The sequence below is a fragment of the Gopherus evgoodei genome, chromosome 10, assembly GCF_007399415.2.
Source record: "Gopherus evgoodei ecotype Sinaloan lineage chromosome 10, rGopEvg1_v1.p, whole genome shotgun sequence".
Lineage (NCBI taxonomy): Eukaryota > Metazoa > Chordata > Testudines > Testudinidae > Gopherus > Gopherus evgoodei.
This window is the reverse complement of record NC_044331.1, coordinates 69,680,468-69,698,242: the sequence shown is the minus strand read 5'-3', so window position 1 is coordinate 69,698,242 and position 17,775 is coordinate 69,680,468. Positions and strand designations below refer to the sequence as shown.

The following is a 17,775-nucleotide window of genomic DNA, read 5'->3' as shown; positions in this document are numbered from 1 at the left end:
CTTCACACAAGTAGTGCCAGTGGGACTGCTCATGTGAATAAGTAATAAACCCATGAATGAAAGATGCATGATCAGTCCCTGATTTTTTTTTGTTTGTTTTTTAAGTAGTTCTTTCAGGCAAGAGTATAATATTATAGGAAAAGCTCTTAGGGTGGTTTGTTTTCAATCTAACATATACTGATAACAGAGAACTGTAACTGGAAATGTTGCATTAAAATAAGTAATTATCTGATATTTTACCCTCTGTTTATTCTGCTACTCAGCGTACAATTTAAAACCATTGTTTGCAGACCATATGTGTTAAATGTTCTGTTTACAGGCATGGGAAGAGAAGCTTGTTTCAGTGCAAGATATTTTAGATAGCTGGTTAAAATGTCAAGCCACATGGCTTTACCTGGAACCAATTTTTAGTTCAGAAGATATTATAGCTCAAATGCCAGAAGAGGGCAGAAAGTTTGGAATAGTAGACGCTTACTGGAAAGACATTATGATACAAACAGTGAGTATTTGCATTTAATAAAGTGAAAATATATTTATTTATATTTCATCAAATTAGTTTTAAGTAAGATAATTTGTCTGCTTATCCAGAGTCAGAGACTCAGATTTCGGTCATTGGAACATAGAACACAGAGTCCAAAACAATGTTAATGCCTAGTCTTTTAGGAAAAATTGTAGGTAAGATTATCTACCCTTTTGAGATTTCTGTAGAATGTAGACATCACAGAATAAATTACAGCTGATCTTTTCACATTGAAAGGAGAGTAATAGAGAGCAAACACAACTCTGAGAAGGTACAGAAGAAGATAAATGTAGGGTGCTACAGATGCATTTCATAGGACTTGCACTGTACTCCTGTTTGTGAATGAACAAATGACTGTAAACTGGCTATCCTTAGGCTTGACATTAGGCAAATGTTTCTAACCATCAGAGGAGTGAAGTTCTGAAACAGCTTTCCAAGGGAAACAGTGAGGGCAAAAAAACCTAACTGGCTTCAAGATTGAACTTGATAAGTTTATGGAGGGGATGATATGATGGGACTGCCTACGATGGTATATGGTCCATTGGCAACCGCCAGTAGCACAAATCACCAATTGCTGGAGACAGGACACTAGATGGGGAGGGCTCTGAGTTACTACAGAGAATTCTTTCCAAGGTCTCTGCCTGGTGTGTCTTGCCCACATGCTCAGGGTCTAACTGATAGCCATATCTGGGGTCAGGAAGGAATTTTCCCCAGGTCAGATTGGCTGAGATCCTGGGAATTTTTCACCTTCCTCTGCAGCGTGGAGCATGTGTCACTTGTACTGTAAATGGTGAATTTTCTGTAACTTGAAGTCTTTAAACCATGATTTGAGGACTTCAGTAACTCATCCGGAGGCTAGGGGTCTGTTTCAGGAGTGAGTGAGGTTCTGTGGCCTGCAATGTGCAGGAGGTCAAACTAGATGATCACAATGGTTTCTTCTGACCTTAATGTCTATGAATCTGTGAGTGCTGCAAGCCCAAGGCACAGGTGAATATCCATAGAAATAGCAATTTTCTCTCCAAATCAGTATACCTATGGATGTGATCCTGCACATTTTTTCACAGGTTGCAATACTGTTGGTACTGTTTTATCTGGACAAAGCAATGGTCTTAAACAGCAATAACTGTCAAATACTGCATATATATTTTCCTCATGTGAGGACATTCAACAAAACAGTTTCTAACTTTCCATGCTCTGTAACATATTCTGTAGCCTTCGTTGTCATGAAATAAAAATAAAATGAAACAAACTGACAGACCAAATGTGAACTTTTTAGCCATTTCTACACTTTCTTTTTATAAAGGTGAAAGACACCAGGGTACTTGTAGCAACTGAGCAACCCAGGATGTTGGAGAGGCTTCAGGAAGCAAATGTTCTCTTAGATGATATCCAGAAGGGGCTGAATACTTACTTGGAGAAGAAAAGATTATTTTTCTCACGGTAAATTGATTAACAGGTTCAACTTAGAGCAGTAAGAACCATAAAAAGATTCTAATGCTCTCTTTGTCTGAAATAATTTTTATTGAGTTGAGTGACTTCTAGTTGTCACAGAACACAGTTCAATTCAACAAAAAATGACAACCTATTTCCCTTTCTAGAAATGTAACCCTGATCCAGCTGAGCTATGCTTGGCCCAAGATTTGAGGGGGTAGGGAGGCAAAGGTGTCTTAGTGCAGCAGGAACTTGCAGTGGAAAATACATCATCAGTTACAGTGTATTTTCAGGGGAACATGCCATCTTCAGCAGTTGATTACACACCCCTCGCCACCGCCTATCACACACTAAGCCATGCCCTACTCAGCTGCACGGAGGTGATGTCCCAGGTAATTGCCCCAGAGGGTCTAAAGATGACTAGGTGATGGTGGAGAACAAGCTATGTGCTACCTTTACAGTGTGCATGGCTGTCCCCCAAACCTGATTAGATTTCTTTCTCCTCTCTGTTTTGCATAAGGGGATCAATGTGACAACCGGCATGTAAAAAGGTGTAACAGTTTTATAACTTTTAAAACTTTTATGTCCAATGATAAAAGATTCACATGAACCCAGAAGTTCTTGAGAATAGTGCATTCCCCAAATCAGAGCAGGTAACTTCCCTTTTGTGATAAGTCTTTCTTACTTCAAGAGTTAGAGAAAATCCACACTCCTGGCATATAATAGCTTCTCAGATGATGAGTTTCATGTCTGAAAACTGCATGTGCATTGTCTTTTCAATAGGTTCTTTTTCCTGTCTAATGATGAGCTGCTTGAGATTTTGTCAGAAACCAAAGATCCCCTTCGAGTACAGCCACATTTAAAGAAGTGTTTTGAGGGAATCTCTAAATTAGAGTTTACAGAAGATCTGGAGATCACAGGAATGATCAGTTCAGAGAAAGAAACTGTTCCTTTCATACAGAAAATCTACCCAGTGAAAGCAAAAGTAATTTTTTTTCTCTTATGACATTACATGAATAGCTGATGGTAAAGGATGTGCTTTTGGGGAAATGAGTTTTAAAATACTAAGACCAGATTTTTAAAGGTATTTAGTTATCTAAAAATGCAGATAGGTGCCTACTGGGAGTTTTAAAATGAAGTTAGGCACTTGGGCGGTGTTGAAAATTCTGTAGGTGCCTATCTGCATCTTCAAGCATCTAAATACCTTTAACAATTTGGCCCTTAGAACATAACTAAGATACCACATTACAGATGAAACAAGGAATGAATGAAAATATTAAAGGTACTAGTATAGGATTACCGCCTAGCCTTTTGGTCAAAAGGTGGCATAGTGGAGGTAGCAGCATGTAACAAGTTGAAGAAACACTGTGTCTTCCTCAGGGCAGGAAGCCACACATGAGGCCAGAGTACAGAGCACACTATTGCTCTGCTGCATTGTCCCTTGGGGAGTAGGGGTGGCAAAAGGCTAAGTCCTAAGTGAAACAGGAGGGAGGCACAGCCAGTGTGGAGAATGGCATGAAAACATGGGGAAAGCCTTGTGGATCTAAGACTATCCCTCATCATGGCTGTGCCTTCCCCACAACAATAGTAGTGTGGCTCAAAGAGATGCCTTGTCATTAGCTGCTCTTCTCATCTGCGTGTGTGGCCACAGCCCGTTTAGGAATGGCGGGAGGTGATAAACTGAGAGGAGTTACTGTTGTTGCCAAGAGCAACAGTAACTTACACTATAAACTATGTAATAAGGTGTGCTGTTATAATATGAATTAGATGGATGAAATTCCCTGACCTGTGTTGTCTAGGACTGGAGGTAGGACTAGATGATCTAATGGTCTCTTCTGGCCTTACAATCTATACATCTGTAGGTTTTGTAGAAACTTTCCATAATGAGTGGCTGATTCCTCTGCCTCTCCTCGGCCATGCCCCACTAAATTGTATGGAGGTGAATTCCGATGTGGCAGCCATGAATGGGGGTAAAAGGAGGGGTTGTGAAAGATAGGGGATATTTTATGTAACAACCTTTAGATCACATCTTTCAGGAACAATGTGTTCACTGGTATTGTGGCCATGTTGCATTGACCTCCCAGAGCTGCATTTACACTACCTGGATGTATGGCCACCATGCTGCCCCTTCAGATGCACTGCTCATGCAGTTCACATGGCTTATTTGTCTGTATGGACTGTTATGCTGCAGTCATGCCTTCATTGTGTACACTAGTGCTTGTGCATCTATTTGGAGGCTGTCCACCCATTTTCTTCCTTACCCACCAGAGCAGAAAAAGGCATGAGTCAGCCTTTGTGCTTTAAGCCTAATATAGTCAAAGGTTTATTCCAGAGTAAAATTTGCCCTTTAAATGCCATTTAATCGCAAATCTGCTCTCTTTTTCTTGTTTTAAGGGCATGGTAGAGAAATGGCTTTTGCAAGTAGAGGAAATGATGTTGGCCAGCATAAGACAAGTTATTCAAGATGGCATTGGAGGATATGTTCAAGTAATTATTCATCTCTTCTGTATCAATACATTACAGCATAAAGTAATCTGCACGTGTACAGGGCCCAAACTCCCCTTTACCACAATGTTAGGTTTTACACTAAGTAGAATCCTGCTGTGCCAATTCAGCAGCATCCATTAAAAGTCTCATATCTAATTTCCTTGCAAGAAAATTAATGAAGTTCTCAGTGCTGAGTGCTGTTTATTTTATAAATCAGATTTAAAAGCATTAGGGAAAATAGATTTTATAATTGACAAAGCCTAGTGCATACACATCATTTTCAAGTGTGATTTTTTTTTAAAGGTTCCCCGAAATAAGTGGGTACTTCAGTGGCCTGGACAGGTGGTTATTTGTGTTTCATCCATCTACTGGACAAAGGAAGTGTCTGAAGCTATGCAATCAGGAACTTTACCTGTAAGGTTTTCTTGTAAATTCTTTCAATTAACCAGAGACTAAATTATGATATTACGAAGAACTCTAACAAAGTGACATGCATTTCTGAAAGCATAAATTTTGACTTTTCTATTTAAGTTAAATCATGGCAGAATTTAACTCAGAGTGCTTTGCTTTTTCCACTTTTCTTGCTATTCACTTTTGTCATTTGTCTGCTTTGTTTTCTGTTTTCACTTTGCATTCAGTCATGTTGTATATTTGTCTTACATCTCAGCAGCAACTATTTCTCTATCATTATGGACATGGATTTTGATTTCACTTACCCTGGTGTAAATCAGGAGTGACTCCGCTGAAGCAAGTTGTGGACTCTTATTCTTGTGTCATAGAGCTTTGCAACTGTGAATTGAAAAATCAAACAAAAGTTGCAAACTATGACCAGATCTTATAAATAGTTACTCCTCTATGTATGCTTACCCTGCTAGTATGCGTATATGCCTAGTCTCATGGGAACTACACACAGGAGTAGCTGTTTGCAGGAACAGGTGATTACACAGCTCTTGTGGCTGCTAGCTTCTCTGTAGAATAAAGATGCATCAGCTATGTTTGGTAGTTGAATGTTATTCTTCCCACAAGTGTTTGCAATTCATCCATCATCCCATGGTCTTATGTATTACCCCATTGGGAACTGATCTAAAGCACACTAAATAATGGAAAGACCTCCTGTTAACTTTAATGGGCTTTTGATTGGACCCTAGTAGAGTTGAGTGAATACTGCAACATTCTTTGTTCACGTTCTGGAGCTGCCCTGGCAAATGAGTCTACTGGCAGGGATTTTCCTGAAAACAGAACATTTTAAAATAGTTACTGCAGCAGAAACCAGATTCTGATGCTTGTACTTATCCACTCAGGACATACAAAATTCCTTGGATTCAGTTAAGCTATGCTGATTTACTGCAGCGGAGGATCTGAACCCATGTGCCCAGTCAAAATAGGCTGAATTTAAAATGCTTGCAAAAAAATTATCATCAGTGATCCATGGATCAAAATTATTAGTAGAAACTTGGGAAAAATAATTTAAAATAAAGAGTAAATTCAGGACAATATTACATTTGCTGAATAACTATTTATTACAAAACATTTAATCCATCTTTAGACAATAGAGAGAGCATCCATATCTCCTGGTACAGAGACCTTGCATTTGATTTAGGGAGAAATAAAAGGCTTCCATTTCAGACTACAAAACCCTTCTGAGTAGTTATGATGAAATAAAACAGCAGTATATGAAGGAGACTCTTAAATGTTTGCATAGTGCCAGGAAGACATTACTGAACTGCCTCATTTTGTTGGAAGAGTTTGTTCTAATGACTGTCCTGGGAGTTTAGGAGCTATTTGCTACAACTTGCCATTAATATTCACATTTCTTTCCGTAACAGGAATTCTTGGAGAAGAGCAACCTACAAATTGGAGAAATTGTTCAGTTAGTGAGAGGACAGTTGTCCAGCGGTGCCCGTCTGACTCTTGGGGCTCTCACTGTCATTGATGTGCACGGTAAATGCATGATTATTACCTCTCTCATTACATTCCAGGCAGAACTGTTACCATTAACTATGGCAAATTATCTGCAACAGGCAGCTGAGATGCTTCCCCAAGCTAAAGGATTCTATTAATTATTTTCATCTGCTAATTCACGAGACAAAAGCTAGTTGTAAATGCCAGCCTTAAGCATAAGCAAGATAACTAATGGTTTGAGCATGTAGCTTGAGCAAACTTTATGGGATGCCTAATTTCAGTGCCTCTTAGCAGGAGTTGCCATTTCAGATTTTGGTAGGGAGGGGCAACTTTAACCGTGATTCCTGGGGCTACTTAGGCACTTGAAAATTCTAGTTTTTTGGCAGATAACTTTGCAATTAGCTGATAGGAGCCCTGTATCTAATTCCTTTATAAGAGAAAGAAAATTAAATAAATATTAAACCCACTCAGCTCTAATAACATGTTCTGACATCTTGTGGCAAGTCACTTAAGGGACATTGGTTAGGTTTAAAATGTTAATGTATATTCTTACTTTATTACTAACTCTGTGGAGAGAGAGACCCCATCAGGACTGCTGGGTCCTATCCCAGCTCTGAGAGGAGAATGGGGGTTCTCAAACTGGGGGTTGGGACCCCTGAGGGGGTTGTGAGGTTATTACATGGTGGGTCACGAGCTGTCAACCTCAACCCCAAACCCCGCTTGCCTCCAGCATTTATAATGGTGTTCAATATATTAAAAAGTGTGTTTAATTTATTAGGGGGGCCCGCTCAGAGGCTTGCTGTGTGAAAGGGGTTGCTGGTAAAAAAGTTTGAGACCCACTGGTCTAGTGGGAAACAATGGGGAGCAGATACATCTGGGTTCTATATAAGAACATCAGAATGGCCATATTGGGTAAGACCAATGGTCCATCTAACCCAGTATTTGGTCTTCCAGCAGTGGCCAATGCCAGGTGTCCTGGGGGAAATGAACAGAACAGGTAATCATCAAGTTGCCCTGTTGCCCACTCCCAGCTTCTGGAAAACAGAGGCGAGGGACACGCACAACATGGTATTGGATCCCTGGCCACGCTGGCTAATAGCCATTGCTGGACCTATGCTCCATGAACTAATCTAGTTCTTATTGGAACCCTATTACAGTTTTGGCCTTCACAACATCCCCTGGCAAAGAGTTCTACACGTTGACTGTGAAGAAATACTTTTTTTTGTTTGTTTTAAATCTGTTGCCTATTAATTTCTTTTGGTGACCCCTAGTTCTTGTGTTATGTGAAAGAGTAAATAACACTTCCTTTTTTACTTTATCCACAATAGTCATGATTTTATAAACCTCTATCATATCCCCGCCTTAGTCATCTCTTTTCCAAGCTGAGAAGTCCCAGTCTTTTTAATCTATCCTTATACAGAAGGTGTTTCTATACCCCTAATTGTTTCTGTTGCCCTTCTCTGTACCTTTTCAAATCCAATATATCTTTTTTGAGATGGGTGGGGTGATGGGGTGACCAAATCTTCACGCTCTATTCAATATGTTGGTGCATTGTAGATTTATATAGAGGTAATATGATATTTTTTTCTTATTATCTGTCCCTTTTCTAATTATTTCCAATATTTTATTTGATTTTTTAAATTGCAGCTGCACATTGAGCAGATGTTTTCAGAGAACTATTCACAATGACTCCAAGATCTTTTATTGATGGGTTCAGCTAATTTGGACCCCATCATTGTATATGTGTAGTTGGGATTATATTTTGCCAAGTACATTACTTTGCATTTATCAACAGTGAATTTCTTCTGCCGTTTTGTTGCCCACTAACCCAGTTTTGTGAGATCCCTTTGTAATTCTTTGGCATCTGCTTTGGACTTAACTATTTTGAGTAATTTTGTATTATTTGCAATTTTACCACATCACTGAGTACCCCTTTTTCCAGATCATATATGACTATGTTGAATAGGACTGGTCCTATTCAACATACAGAATGGGAAGAGACTGTCTAGGAAGGAGTATGGCAGAAAGAGATCTAGGGGTCATAGTAGACCACAAGCTTAATATGAGTCAACAGTGTGATACTGTTGCAAAAAAAGCAAATGTGATTCTGGGATGCATTAGCAGGTGTGTTGTAAACAAGACACGAGAAGTCATTCTTCCGCTTTACTCTGCGCTGGTTTGGCCTCAACTGGAGTATTGTGTCCAGTTCTGGGCACCGCATTTCAAGAAAGATGTGGAAAAATTGGAGAGGGTCCAGAGAAGAGCAACAAGAATGATTAAAGGTCTTGAGAACATGACCTATGAAGGAAGGCTGAAGGAATTGGGTTTGTTTAGTTTGGAAAAGAGAAGACTGAGAGGGGACCTGATAGCAGTTTTCAGGTATCTAAAAGGGTGTCATCAGGAGGAGGGAGAAAACTTGTTCACCTTAGGCTCCAATGATAGAACAAGAAGCAATGGACTTAAACTGCAGCAAGGGAGATTCAGGTTGGACATTAGGAAAAAGTTCCTAACTGTCAGGGTAGTTAAACACTGGAATAGATTGCCTAGGGAAGTTGTGGAATCTCCATCTCTGGAGATATTTAAGAGTAGGTTAGATAAATATCTATTAGGGATGGTCTAGACAGTATTTGGTCCTGCCATGAGGGCAGGGGACTGGACTTGATGATCTCTCGAGGTCCCTTCCAGTCCTAGAGTCTATGAATCTATGAGTCCCAGTACAGACCCCTGAGGGACACCACTATTTACCTCTCTCCATTCTCACCTTTTATTTCTACCCTTTGTTTCCTATTTTTTAACTGAAGTGCCTGGCAGTTCTTTCAGGATCATCAAACAATCCTTAATTTACTTTAATGATAAGCCTTTTGTTATCTTAATCACCTTGCCTCTGTTTATAAACAAACTCCCTGCCACAAAGGCTTTGCTGCTCCCAGCTTCCGAACTCATCACATATCACGCTCAGTCTGGAGCTAGGATGAGTAGACCTCCCCCACAAAACTCGGGGGGTGGGGGGCCTAGAGCCCTACCATATCCCCCCTAAATGGCTCCCCTCTTTCTTAGACCAATCTCCCTTCCCCTTCCAGCACCAGAACTGATGGGGGCCGGCTTTAGGCCGATTCCCCAGAATTGGGCCCCGCGCCTAAGAGGGCCCTGTGCCTAAGAGGGCCCCACACCCACGCCTAAGAGGGCCCCATGCCTTAGGCACCTTTTTAATTTTTTAAATTTTTTTTACTCACCCGGTCCACTCTGGGCCTTCGGCAGCATTTCGGCAGTGGCTCTGTGTGTGTGTGTGTGTGTGTGTGTATCCGCTCCAGGTCTATGGTGGCATTTCAGTGGTGGGGGGTCTTTTGGTGCCACGGAAGACCCAGAGTAGGCCCCCCGCCGTCGAAGTGCTGCTGAAGCCCCAGTCCGCCGCCGGGTATTCGAATCGGGCCCTGCAGTTCATAAAGCCGACCCTGCTGAATCGGGAGGCAACTCAGCTTCAGGGAGAACAGTGGGTTGGATTTTCCAGTCCAGTGTGCTACTATGCACTATTCAAGTGGAGCAGAGTGGTTGTATTCTGTCCGGAGGTGTCCAGTTGAGAATTCCCTTTGCATGTGGGAATTCTCCACTGGTGTCAGACTGGCGGAAGCAGCATAGCTGCCTTCTATACTAGTTGCCCTCCTACCTCTGGTGTAGGGAAAAGGAGGTCGCCCTATGGGGGCTGGGAGAGGGTATGCTGGAGTAGAACTCTGCTACACCCATCCTTCACCAGCATATGTCAGAGCATCTCCTTAGGTAGTGCAGAATAAGGGAGCTGCAACTGGCTCCCTGATGGCAGGACCGGCGCTAGGGGTTTTAGCGCCCAAAGTGCACAGCAATTTCACCGCCCCTCGCCCTGGTCCCGCGGCTCCGGAGGAGCTGCCGCAGTCGTGCCTGCAGAGGGTCCGCTGGTCCGCGGCTCCAGTGGAGCTACCGCAGTGGTTGCGGGTGGTCCACTGGAGCCACGGGAGCAGCCGACCGTCCGCAGGCATGACTACGGCAGTTCCACTGGAGCCGCGGACCAGTGGACCCTCCGCAGGCACTACTGCGGCAGCTGCACTGGAGCCGCCTGCTGCCCCCTCCGGCAAAATGCCGCCCACCAATAATCCTGGTGCCCTAGGCGATTGCCTAGGTCGCCTAAATGGAAGCGCCGGCCCTGCGTGATGGCTCCTACTCTCACATCTGTACTAAGTGGAGCTCTGGCCCAGGGGACTCAGAAAGGGTAAGGCTGGTCCCAGTGAAAAGTTACAGTTATAAATACATTGATAGATATTTATAAACAAGTATTATAGTGATGACCAGGAATCTCAGAAATACACTTGCCATGGAAAAATGTGGAATTTGCATTTTTACAGAAAATCTTTAGTTTTATATTGTGGCTGGGAACAGGGAAACTGAAGTTCAGCATTTCATTTTAATTGCGGAAAAACATGGATTTTTATGTTTTTTTTATCGGAGAATTTTGGGTTTTTTTATCACAGAAGACTAGGATCCCTGGTGACAACATGCATGGTTCAACAGTAAGGTGTGGCTTGGCTTAGCTGTTAATCATTGGTTGCTATTTCACTGTTCAGTCTACCAACTCTATAGTATGGTGCCTGTCCAGTTTTGAACATTTTTTTTCCATTTTGAGATTCTGGCCTAAATGCTGGTACTAATTCTTCTTTTTTCTGTTTGATCAAGGATAAATTTGAACTGGATTCCAAGAAAGAAATGCAGCACAGCAGTTGAGAAATATAGTATTGCTAAATGTGATATTACAGCTGTAATTGAAAAAGATTGCAGCCCAATTCTGTGCTATGTGTTCTTCTATAAAAATATTCTTTTAACCCCATAAAATTTCTGTTTATGTTGTTAGACCATCTCCTACAGTAAAATAGCAATCACTTCACTTTTTAAATTAACAAATAATGTTAAGACTATATTGAGTTGGAAAAAAACTAAGTAACTTTATTCTTGGATGCTTGCAACCTCTGCTGAAATTCTCTTCAATTACTCAGCTCAATGTAACTTTGACCTACTAAACTTGTTTATTGTGTTACTGCTACATACAAGGAAATGGAGAGCAACAAGAATCAGGTTCTTAAAATTACTATTTAATCACCAAAGTTAACGGAACTCTGCCAGTTTATAACATCCCCATACTTTTAGGGAAAAATTCTGGATTTGCCTGGCTTGTAGGTCATAGAAGGAATCAGCCTTTAGTCAGGATTTTGTCCCTAACATCTTGCATGTAACCTCGGGCACTGCTTTTGGTGTGACTTTACAATACTCATGCCCACCTGGTTTCATCATAGAATAACACAAGCATGTAGAGATAAAATCAGAAACCTGAGGCACCGGGTGAGTTACATCTAGCAAGGGACATAAAAGAGAATAAGAAGAGGTTCTATAAATACATTAGGATCAAGAGAAAGACGAGAGAAAGCATAGGTTCTCTACATAGTGGAGGAAGGAGAACTAATAACAAACATCAAGAAGGGTGAGGTGTTTATGCCTATTTTGCTTCATTCTCACTAAGGAGGTTAATTATGGCTAGATGCGTAGCAATTAATATAACAACAAGGGGGAAGGAACGCAAGCCAAAATAGGGAAAGTCCAGGTTAAAGAGTATTTAAATCATTTAGACGTATTCAAGTTGGCATGGCCTGATGGAATTCACCCGAGGTTACATAAGGAACTAACTGAGGCAGTCTTGGAACTATGAGCAATTATTTTTGAGAACTCAGAGAATGAGTGAAGTCCCAAAGGACTAGCAAAGGGCACACTGTCTTTAAAAAGGGGAACAAAGAGGACTTAGGGAATTATAGACCAGTCTACCTAATGTCAATATCTGGACAGATACTGGAACAAATTGTTAAACAATCAATTTGCAAACACCGAGAGGATTACAGGCATAGAAGAAATAGCCAGCATGGATTTATCAAGTACAAAGCGTCCCAAACCAACCTAATTTTCTTCTTTGATAGGGTTACTAGCCTACAGGATAGCGAGGAAAGTAGTAGATATAAAATATCTTGATTTTAGTAAGGCTTTTGACACAGGTCCACATGACATTTTCATAAGTAAACTGGGGAAGTTTGGTCTAGATGAAATTACTGTAAAGTGGGTATACAACTAATTGAAAGAGCATACTCGAAGGGTAGTTATCAATGGTTTGCTATCAACCTAGGGGGATGTATGGAGGGATTTATATAATGGGGTTCCGCAGGGGTCTGTCCTGGGTCCAGTACTATTTAATATTTTCATTAATGACTTGGATAATGGAGAGGAGAGTATGCTTATAAAATCTGTGGATGACACCAATCTCAGAGAGGCTGCAAGCCTTTTGGAAGACAGGATTAGGCTTCAAAATTACCTTGGCAAATTGGGGACTTGGTCTGAAATTAACAAGATGAAATTCAGAAAAACACCTAGGAAGCAAAAATTAAATGCACAACTACAGAATGGGGGATAACTGGCTAGGCAGTAATACTGCAGTAAAGGGATTAGAGTTATAGTGGATCACAAATTAAATTTGAGTCAACAATGTGATGTGGTTGTAAAAAAGATGAGTGTCATTCTGGGGTGTATTGTCAAGAGTGTCATATCTAAGACACAGGAGGTAATTGTCCTGCTTTACTTGGCACTGATAAGGCCTCAGCTGGACTATTATGTTCAGTTTTGGGTGCCCCACTTTTAGAAAGATATGGACAAATTGGAGAGAGTCTAGAGGAAATCAAAAAAAATGATGAGATTTAGAAAACCTGACCTATAAGAGAAAGTTAAAAAACTGGGTATCTTTAGTCTTGGGAAAAGAAGACTGAGGGACCTCATAAGAGTCTTCTAATATGTTAAGGGCTGTTATAAAGAGGATGGTGATCAATTTTTCTCCATATCCACTGAAGGTAGGACAGGAAGTAATCAGTAATACACAGCAAGGGAAATTTAGGTTAGATCTTAGGAAAAAAATTCAAATTTTATGCATCATAAAGCAGTGGAATAGGCTTCCAAAGGAGGTTGTGGAATCCCTATCATTGGAGGTTTTTAAAAACAGATTAGACAGGTACTTGTCAGGGATGGTCTAGGTTTATTTAGTCCTGCCTTAATGCAAGGGGCTGGAATAGATGACCTCTCAATGTCCCTTCCAATTGTACATTTATAGGATTCTGTCATTAAAAAATACTGTGCTTCTGATTGCTAACCCTAGGCAAAGCTAGAAGTGAAGGCCCCTTTGCCGCCCACTGTTCGGGCCTACCTCAACCGGGTCCTGCGAGAGGGCATGCCCCGCCCACCCTCCACCCCGGGCCCTCCGGACCTTTTCATCGGGCTCCTGCCCCGTGGACCCGATCGGCCCCCCACCCCTTCTCTGCAAGCCTGCTGCACGATCTGCAGCTGGTCCGCTTCCAAACCGCACCAAGGACACATCTCTACACGCTTATGCTCCACACCCTTCACTTTCTCACCCTCGTGTCCCTCCCCGACACAAAGTGGCGGGACCTCCTGCCACCTCTGGAGGGTGAGGAGCCCCGGTGGGCCAGCCTATACTCTACCCTGGTCTCGAGGCCCGCCGGGGATATCAGTTGGCAGCTCCTTCATGGGGCCACGAGCATGGGCGTGTATTTGGCGCGGTTTACCCCTGCCCCAGACACCTGTCCCTTCTGCCGCGTGAGGGAGACGCTGGCGCACGTTTACTTAGAGTGAGCCAGGTTGCAGCCCCTATACCGACTCCTCACCGATATACTGTTGCATTTCTGGCTGCAGTTTTCCCCTCACCTCCTTCTCTATGCACTCCCTATCCGTGGCCCCACAAAGTCATGGGACCTCCTGGTCAGCCTCCTCCTTGCCCTGGCTATAATGGCCATCTATGCAACCAGAGAGAGGAGGCTGGCCAATGGAGAGTCCTGTGACTGTGGGGCTTGTTTCCGATCCTCTGTCCGTTCACGCATCCGGGCAGAGTTCCTCTGGGCTGCGTTCCACTGGCTCCCTTGACGCCTTCAAGGAGCAGTGGGCGCTGTCCGGGGTTCTCTGCTTGGTGTCCCCATCAGGCTCCTTTCTTATGACCCTTTGATCGCACTCCTGCAAGTAGACTATGTGACATACAGTGTTGCTTTTCAGCAGTATATTTGTTAGCAGAGACCCAGAAATGTAAGGAAACCTAATGATTGTATATATGTAATAATATGTGATGCCAGTAGGAGTTCCAAGTGCAGATTGAGTGGAGTTTGCAAGAGCCTTTATTTTCAGATATAGTTGGCTCTGTTTGAATTTGTGGATAACATGCCAACAAAGGAAGAGTTTTCTGTCCAGGGGCAAATCTAGCCTCCTCCTTTGTGGCTATAGAAGGCCACAGTGGTATTCTGTTGTGCAAAAAATGGGGGCTGGAGAATAGGGAGCTGTGGAGCAGGTGTACGACTCCTGTGTGGTACAGAGCCCTGCTGTGAGCAAGCGTTCTCATTTACAGGGGGCAGCAGGGCATGGGTGAACTGGGGGAGGGGTGAAAGAGACCTATCACTGCACAGATCCTTGCATATTTCCTGGATTTGGGGGATGCAAGTGTCCTATATAGGTTTGTTCAGCCACTGGTCTTAAATGGCCTTTGTAGAGTGATTGTACTCCTCCACCCCTGCACAGCTCCCCAGCACCTGGCCTGGCTACTCATGCTGGGCACTGGGGTCTAGAATTTTGCCCAATTGAATAAAGATGGTTCATTAAGCAAAATGGATGCAGTTTCCTTTTGAAAAATGAAAGCTGAGCTACAGCTGTAAATGTTATCTTACTGTTTATTAGGTATTTTATGAGCTGTTTCTGTTCCTGCAGCTCGTGATGTGGTTGCAAAATTGGTTGAGGACAAAATCACAGATCAGAATGATTTCCAGTGGATTTCTCAGTTGAGATATTACTGGGAAAAAGGAGATGTAATGGTGCGAATGATTACGACAGAAGCCAAATATGGCTATGAGTACCTTGGCAATTCTCTACGTCTGGTTATAACTCCACTGACTGATAGATGCTATAGGTAAAATTCATATTTTCTATGACTGTAGCATTCACTTTCCTGCTGACTTGTATTTAATATATATTGTAACAGTTGCTAATGAAAAGAGCCTCAATCATTAATTTTCTTTCCTCCCCTCCCTGTTTTTTTTATGTTCCACTGTAGTGCCACAGTGTGGACATTTTCTATAGTGTTGGAAGGGGTTTTTCCATCAATGTAGTTAATCCACCTCTCTGAGAGGCCAGAGCTAGGTCGATGATGGTCCCTTCTTGCCTTGAAGTCTGTGGGTCTTGCGGCGGAGCTGATGTAGTAGCTATAAATATGGCTGCATGTGTCACTTATGGGCCCTGCTGACATGAGGGAAATTACCCACTATTGACTGGGTGCTGAACTCTATTTAATTGCAACTATAGAGCAGGACAAACCATGCTTAGCAACATTTAAAAAAACACAGTTCACAACATGTTGTTTTCCTAGTGTAGAAAAGACTTCAGGGGGCCTTCATGGACCCAGAACTTCTAAGATAAGGTGCTTGATGGACCTACTCTTTAAGGGGCAGCAACATATTAGTATGAACACTGCCAAGCTATTCCCCATAGAAGGAAGATAGATGATTCTCAGGTTTTTAGGAACAATCTCCATCCTCTTTAAGCACTTCCAAGATTAATTTTCTTTGTCAAGGTTCCCATCAAGCCTACTCCAGTTTTCTAACTGCTGTAGTTGACATTGTGGCTCTGAACGGATACAGTTCCAGCCTACCTATCAAAAGGTTTAGCATCTACTAACTGTTCTGCCTTGGGCTTATGCTTACAACTGTCCTGACTTGTTCATGACACTTGAGTCCCGCACATGAGGACATAGACGCTGAATGCATGTGCTCAGGTACAAACACATATAGTAAACCAAGGTCAGACCGTGAAGTAAATGATATTGCACCTACTTTCACCATGTTTGGATTTGAGCCTTTATTTTGGATGTTTGAAATGGCTTCTAACTCCAGGAGTCCATGCTGAGGATATGCCAGTTTGGTGGGTGGAGATGGCCAACCAATTAAAAAAATGAATTCCTGATAACAATGCAGGGGCCAGATCCCTTAGCAAGTGTAAATCATTGCTGTGCCTATGGGTCTGTGCTAACTTACAGCTGCTGAGGGCTGGCCTATGATTCATATGTTATTTATTTTTCATTATGTAGAACATTAATGGGGGCTTTGAAACTAAATCTTGGTGGTGCTCCAGAAGGACCTGCGGGGACTGGCAAAACCGAAACAACGAAAGATCTAGCAAAAGCACTGGCTAAGCAGGTAACAAAATTAATGAAAGGTTGCAGTGCATTGTTGCGTCACGTTGTTTTATGTTTGGAGATGCAGGTCTTCTCTGGAGTTCTTTCTCACGAACGTGTTGGTGCCCTTCACCTATTATCCACTTATGGAGATTGCTAATGGAACGCTTATAATTAGGACAAAATCCTGGCAAAAAGCACACAGCCTGACTGAACAGGCTGTGTGCATTCCATGAAATGTTTCCAATAGGTATGGGGATGAATAATGGAATCCTCAGCCCCAGTCTGCGATAGCCAGTATGTACCTAAACTGCAGCTGCTCCTTCAGGGTACCGGAGCAATTAATAGACCTGGCCCACTGCTGACTGCCATGCTGCATCCTGGCCCACCTAAAATCCCCTTTCCATGTTCCCGTGTATAGGAAGCTTTCGCAGAGGTTAGTCAATGACTCAGTGTGGATGCAGGTTCTCTTTGTATGGGTCTCAACTGTGTGGTAGAAACATGATATTTCAGTTGTGTTTGGACACTTACACATCCAGAAAAAGGAAGCAGGATTTGCCTTTTAGGAAGTATTCCTTTCCCAGAGATTTTCTTTTTTGACAAGCATCTTAGAAAAATGCTGAATTGTGATCTTTAATTTGTTAATATACATTTTCACCTAAGCCAAGTGATAAACGAGTATTGTTTTGAATTTCTCAGGCTTGCAAAATCTTTGAGATGTCTCCACACATCCAATATACAGTAGTGTGTTATGTCACATAAAACTAATCTGAATCCTTGTAGTGAATAAATACTTATCAGGTACTTCACTACCAACATATTAATATTAATATCATGACTAGATCAATTAGCTAGATATTTAGATATTATAGTCTTCTAATTTATCAGTTACCATGGCAATAATAATCCCCTTCTGTTTATAGATGCCAACATTTTTATAATAAACGTTTATACTGAATGCTGTTGTGGGTTTTTGTTTTTTTTTAATATAGTGTGTTGTCTTTAATTGCTCTGATGGTCTTGATTACAAAGCCATGGGTAAATTCTTTAAGGGACTGGCACAATCTGGAGCTTGGGCCTGCTTTGATGAGTTCAACAGAATTGAGGTAACTTTTTAACCAAAGTATTTAAAACAACAAAAATATAGTTAAAAAATGTA

At 41.9% G+C, this 17,775-nt stretch overlaps 1 protein-coding gene across 2 annotated transcripts in view; it reads left to right on the top strand.

The window, feature by feature from the left end:
• Positions 1 to 17,775, top strand: part of DNAH3 (dynein axonemal heavy chain 3) — a 111,871-nt gene that overhangs the window by 47,475 nt on the left and 46,621 nt on the right. For both annotated transcript variants that reach the window (XM_030578529.1, XM_030578530.1), the window contains 9 exons: positions 320 to 499; positions 1,824 to 1,960; positions 2,735 to 2,936; positions 4,346 to 4,438; positions 4,742 to 4,852; positions 6,265 to 6,379; positions 15,158 to 15,356; positions 16,530 to 16,638; positions 17,609 to 17,722. In XM_030578529.1, coding sequence (XP_030434389.1) covers positions 320 to 499; positions 1,824 to 1,960; positions 2,735 to 2,936; positions 4,346 to 4,438; positions 4,742 to 4,852; positions 6,265 to 6,379; positions 15,158 to 15,356; positions 16,530 to 16,638; positions 17,609 to 17,722 — 1,260 coding nt within the window. The remainder of the gene's footprint in view (positions 1 to 319; positions 500 to 1,823; positions 1,961 to 2,734; positions 2,937 to 4,345; positions 4,439 to 4,741; positions 4,853 to 6,264; positions 6,380 to 15,157; positions 15,357 to 16,529; positions 16,639 to 17,608; positions 17,723 to 17,775) is intronic.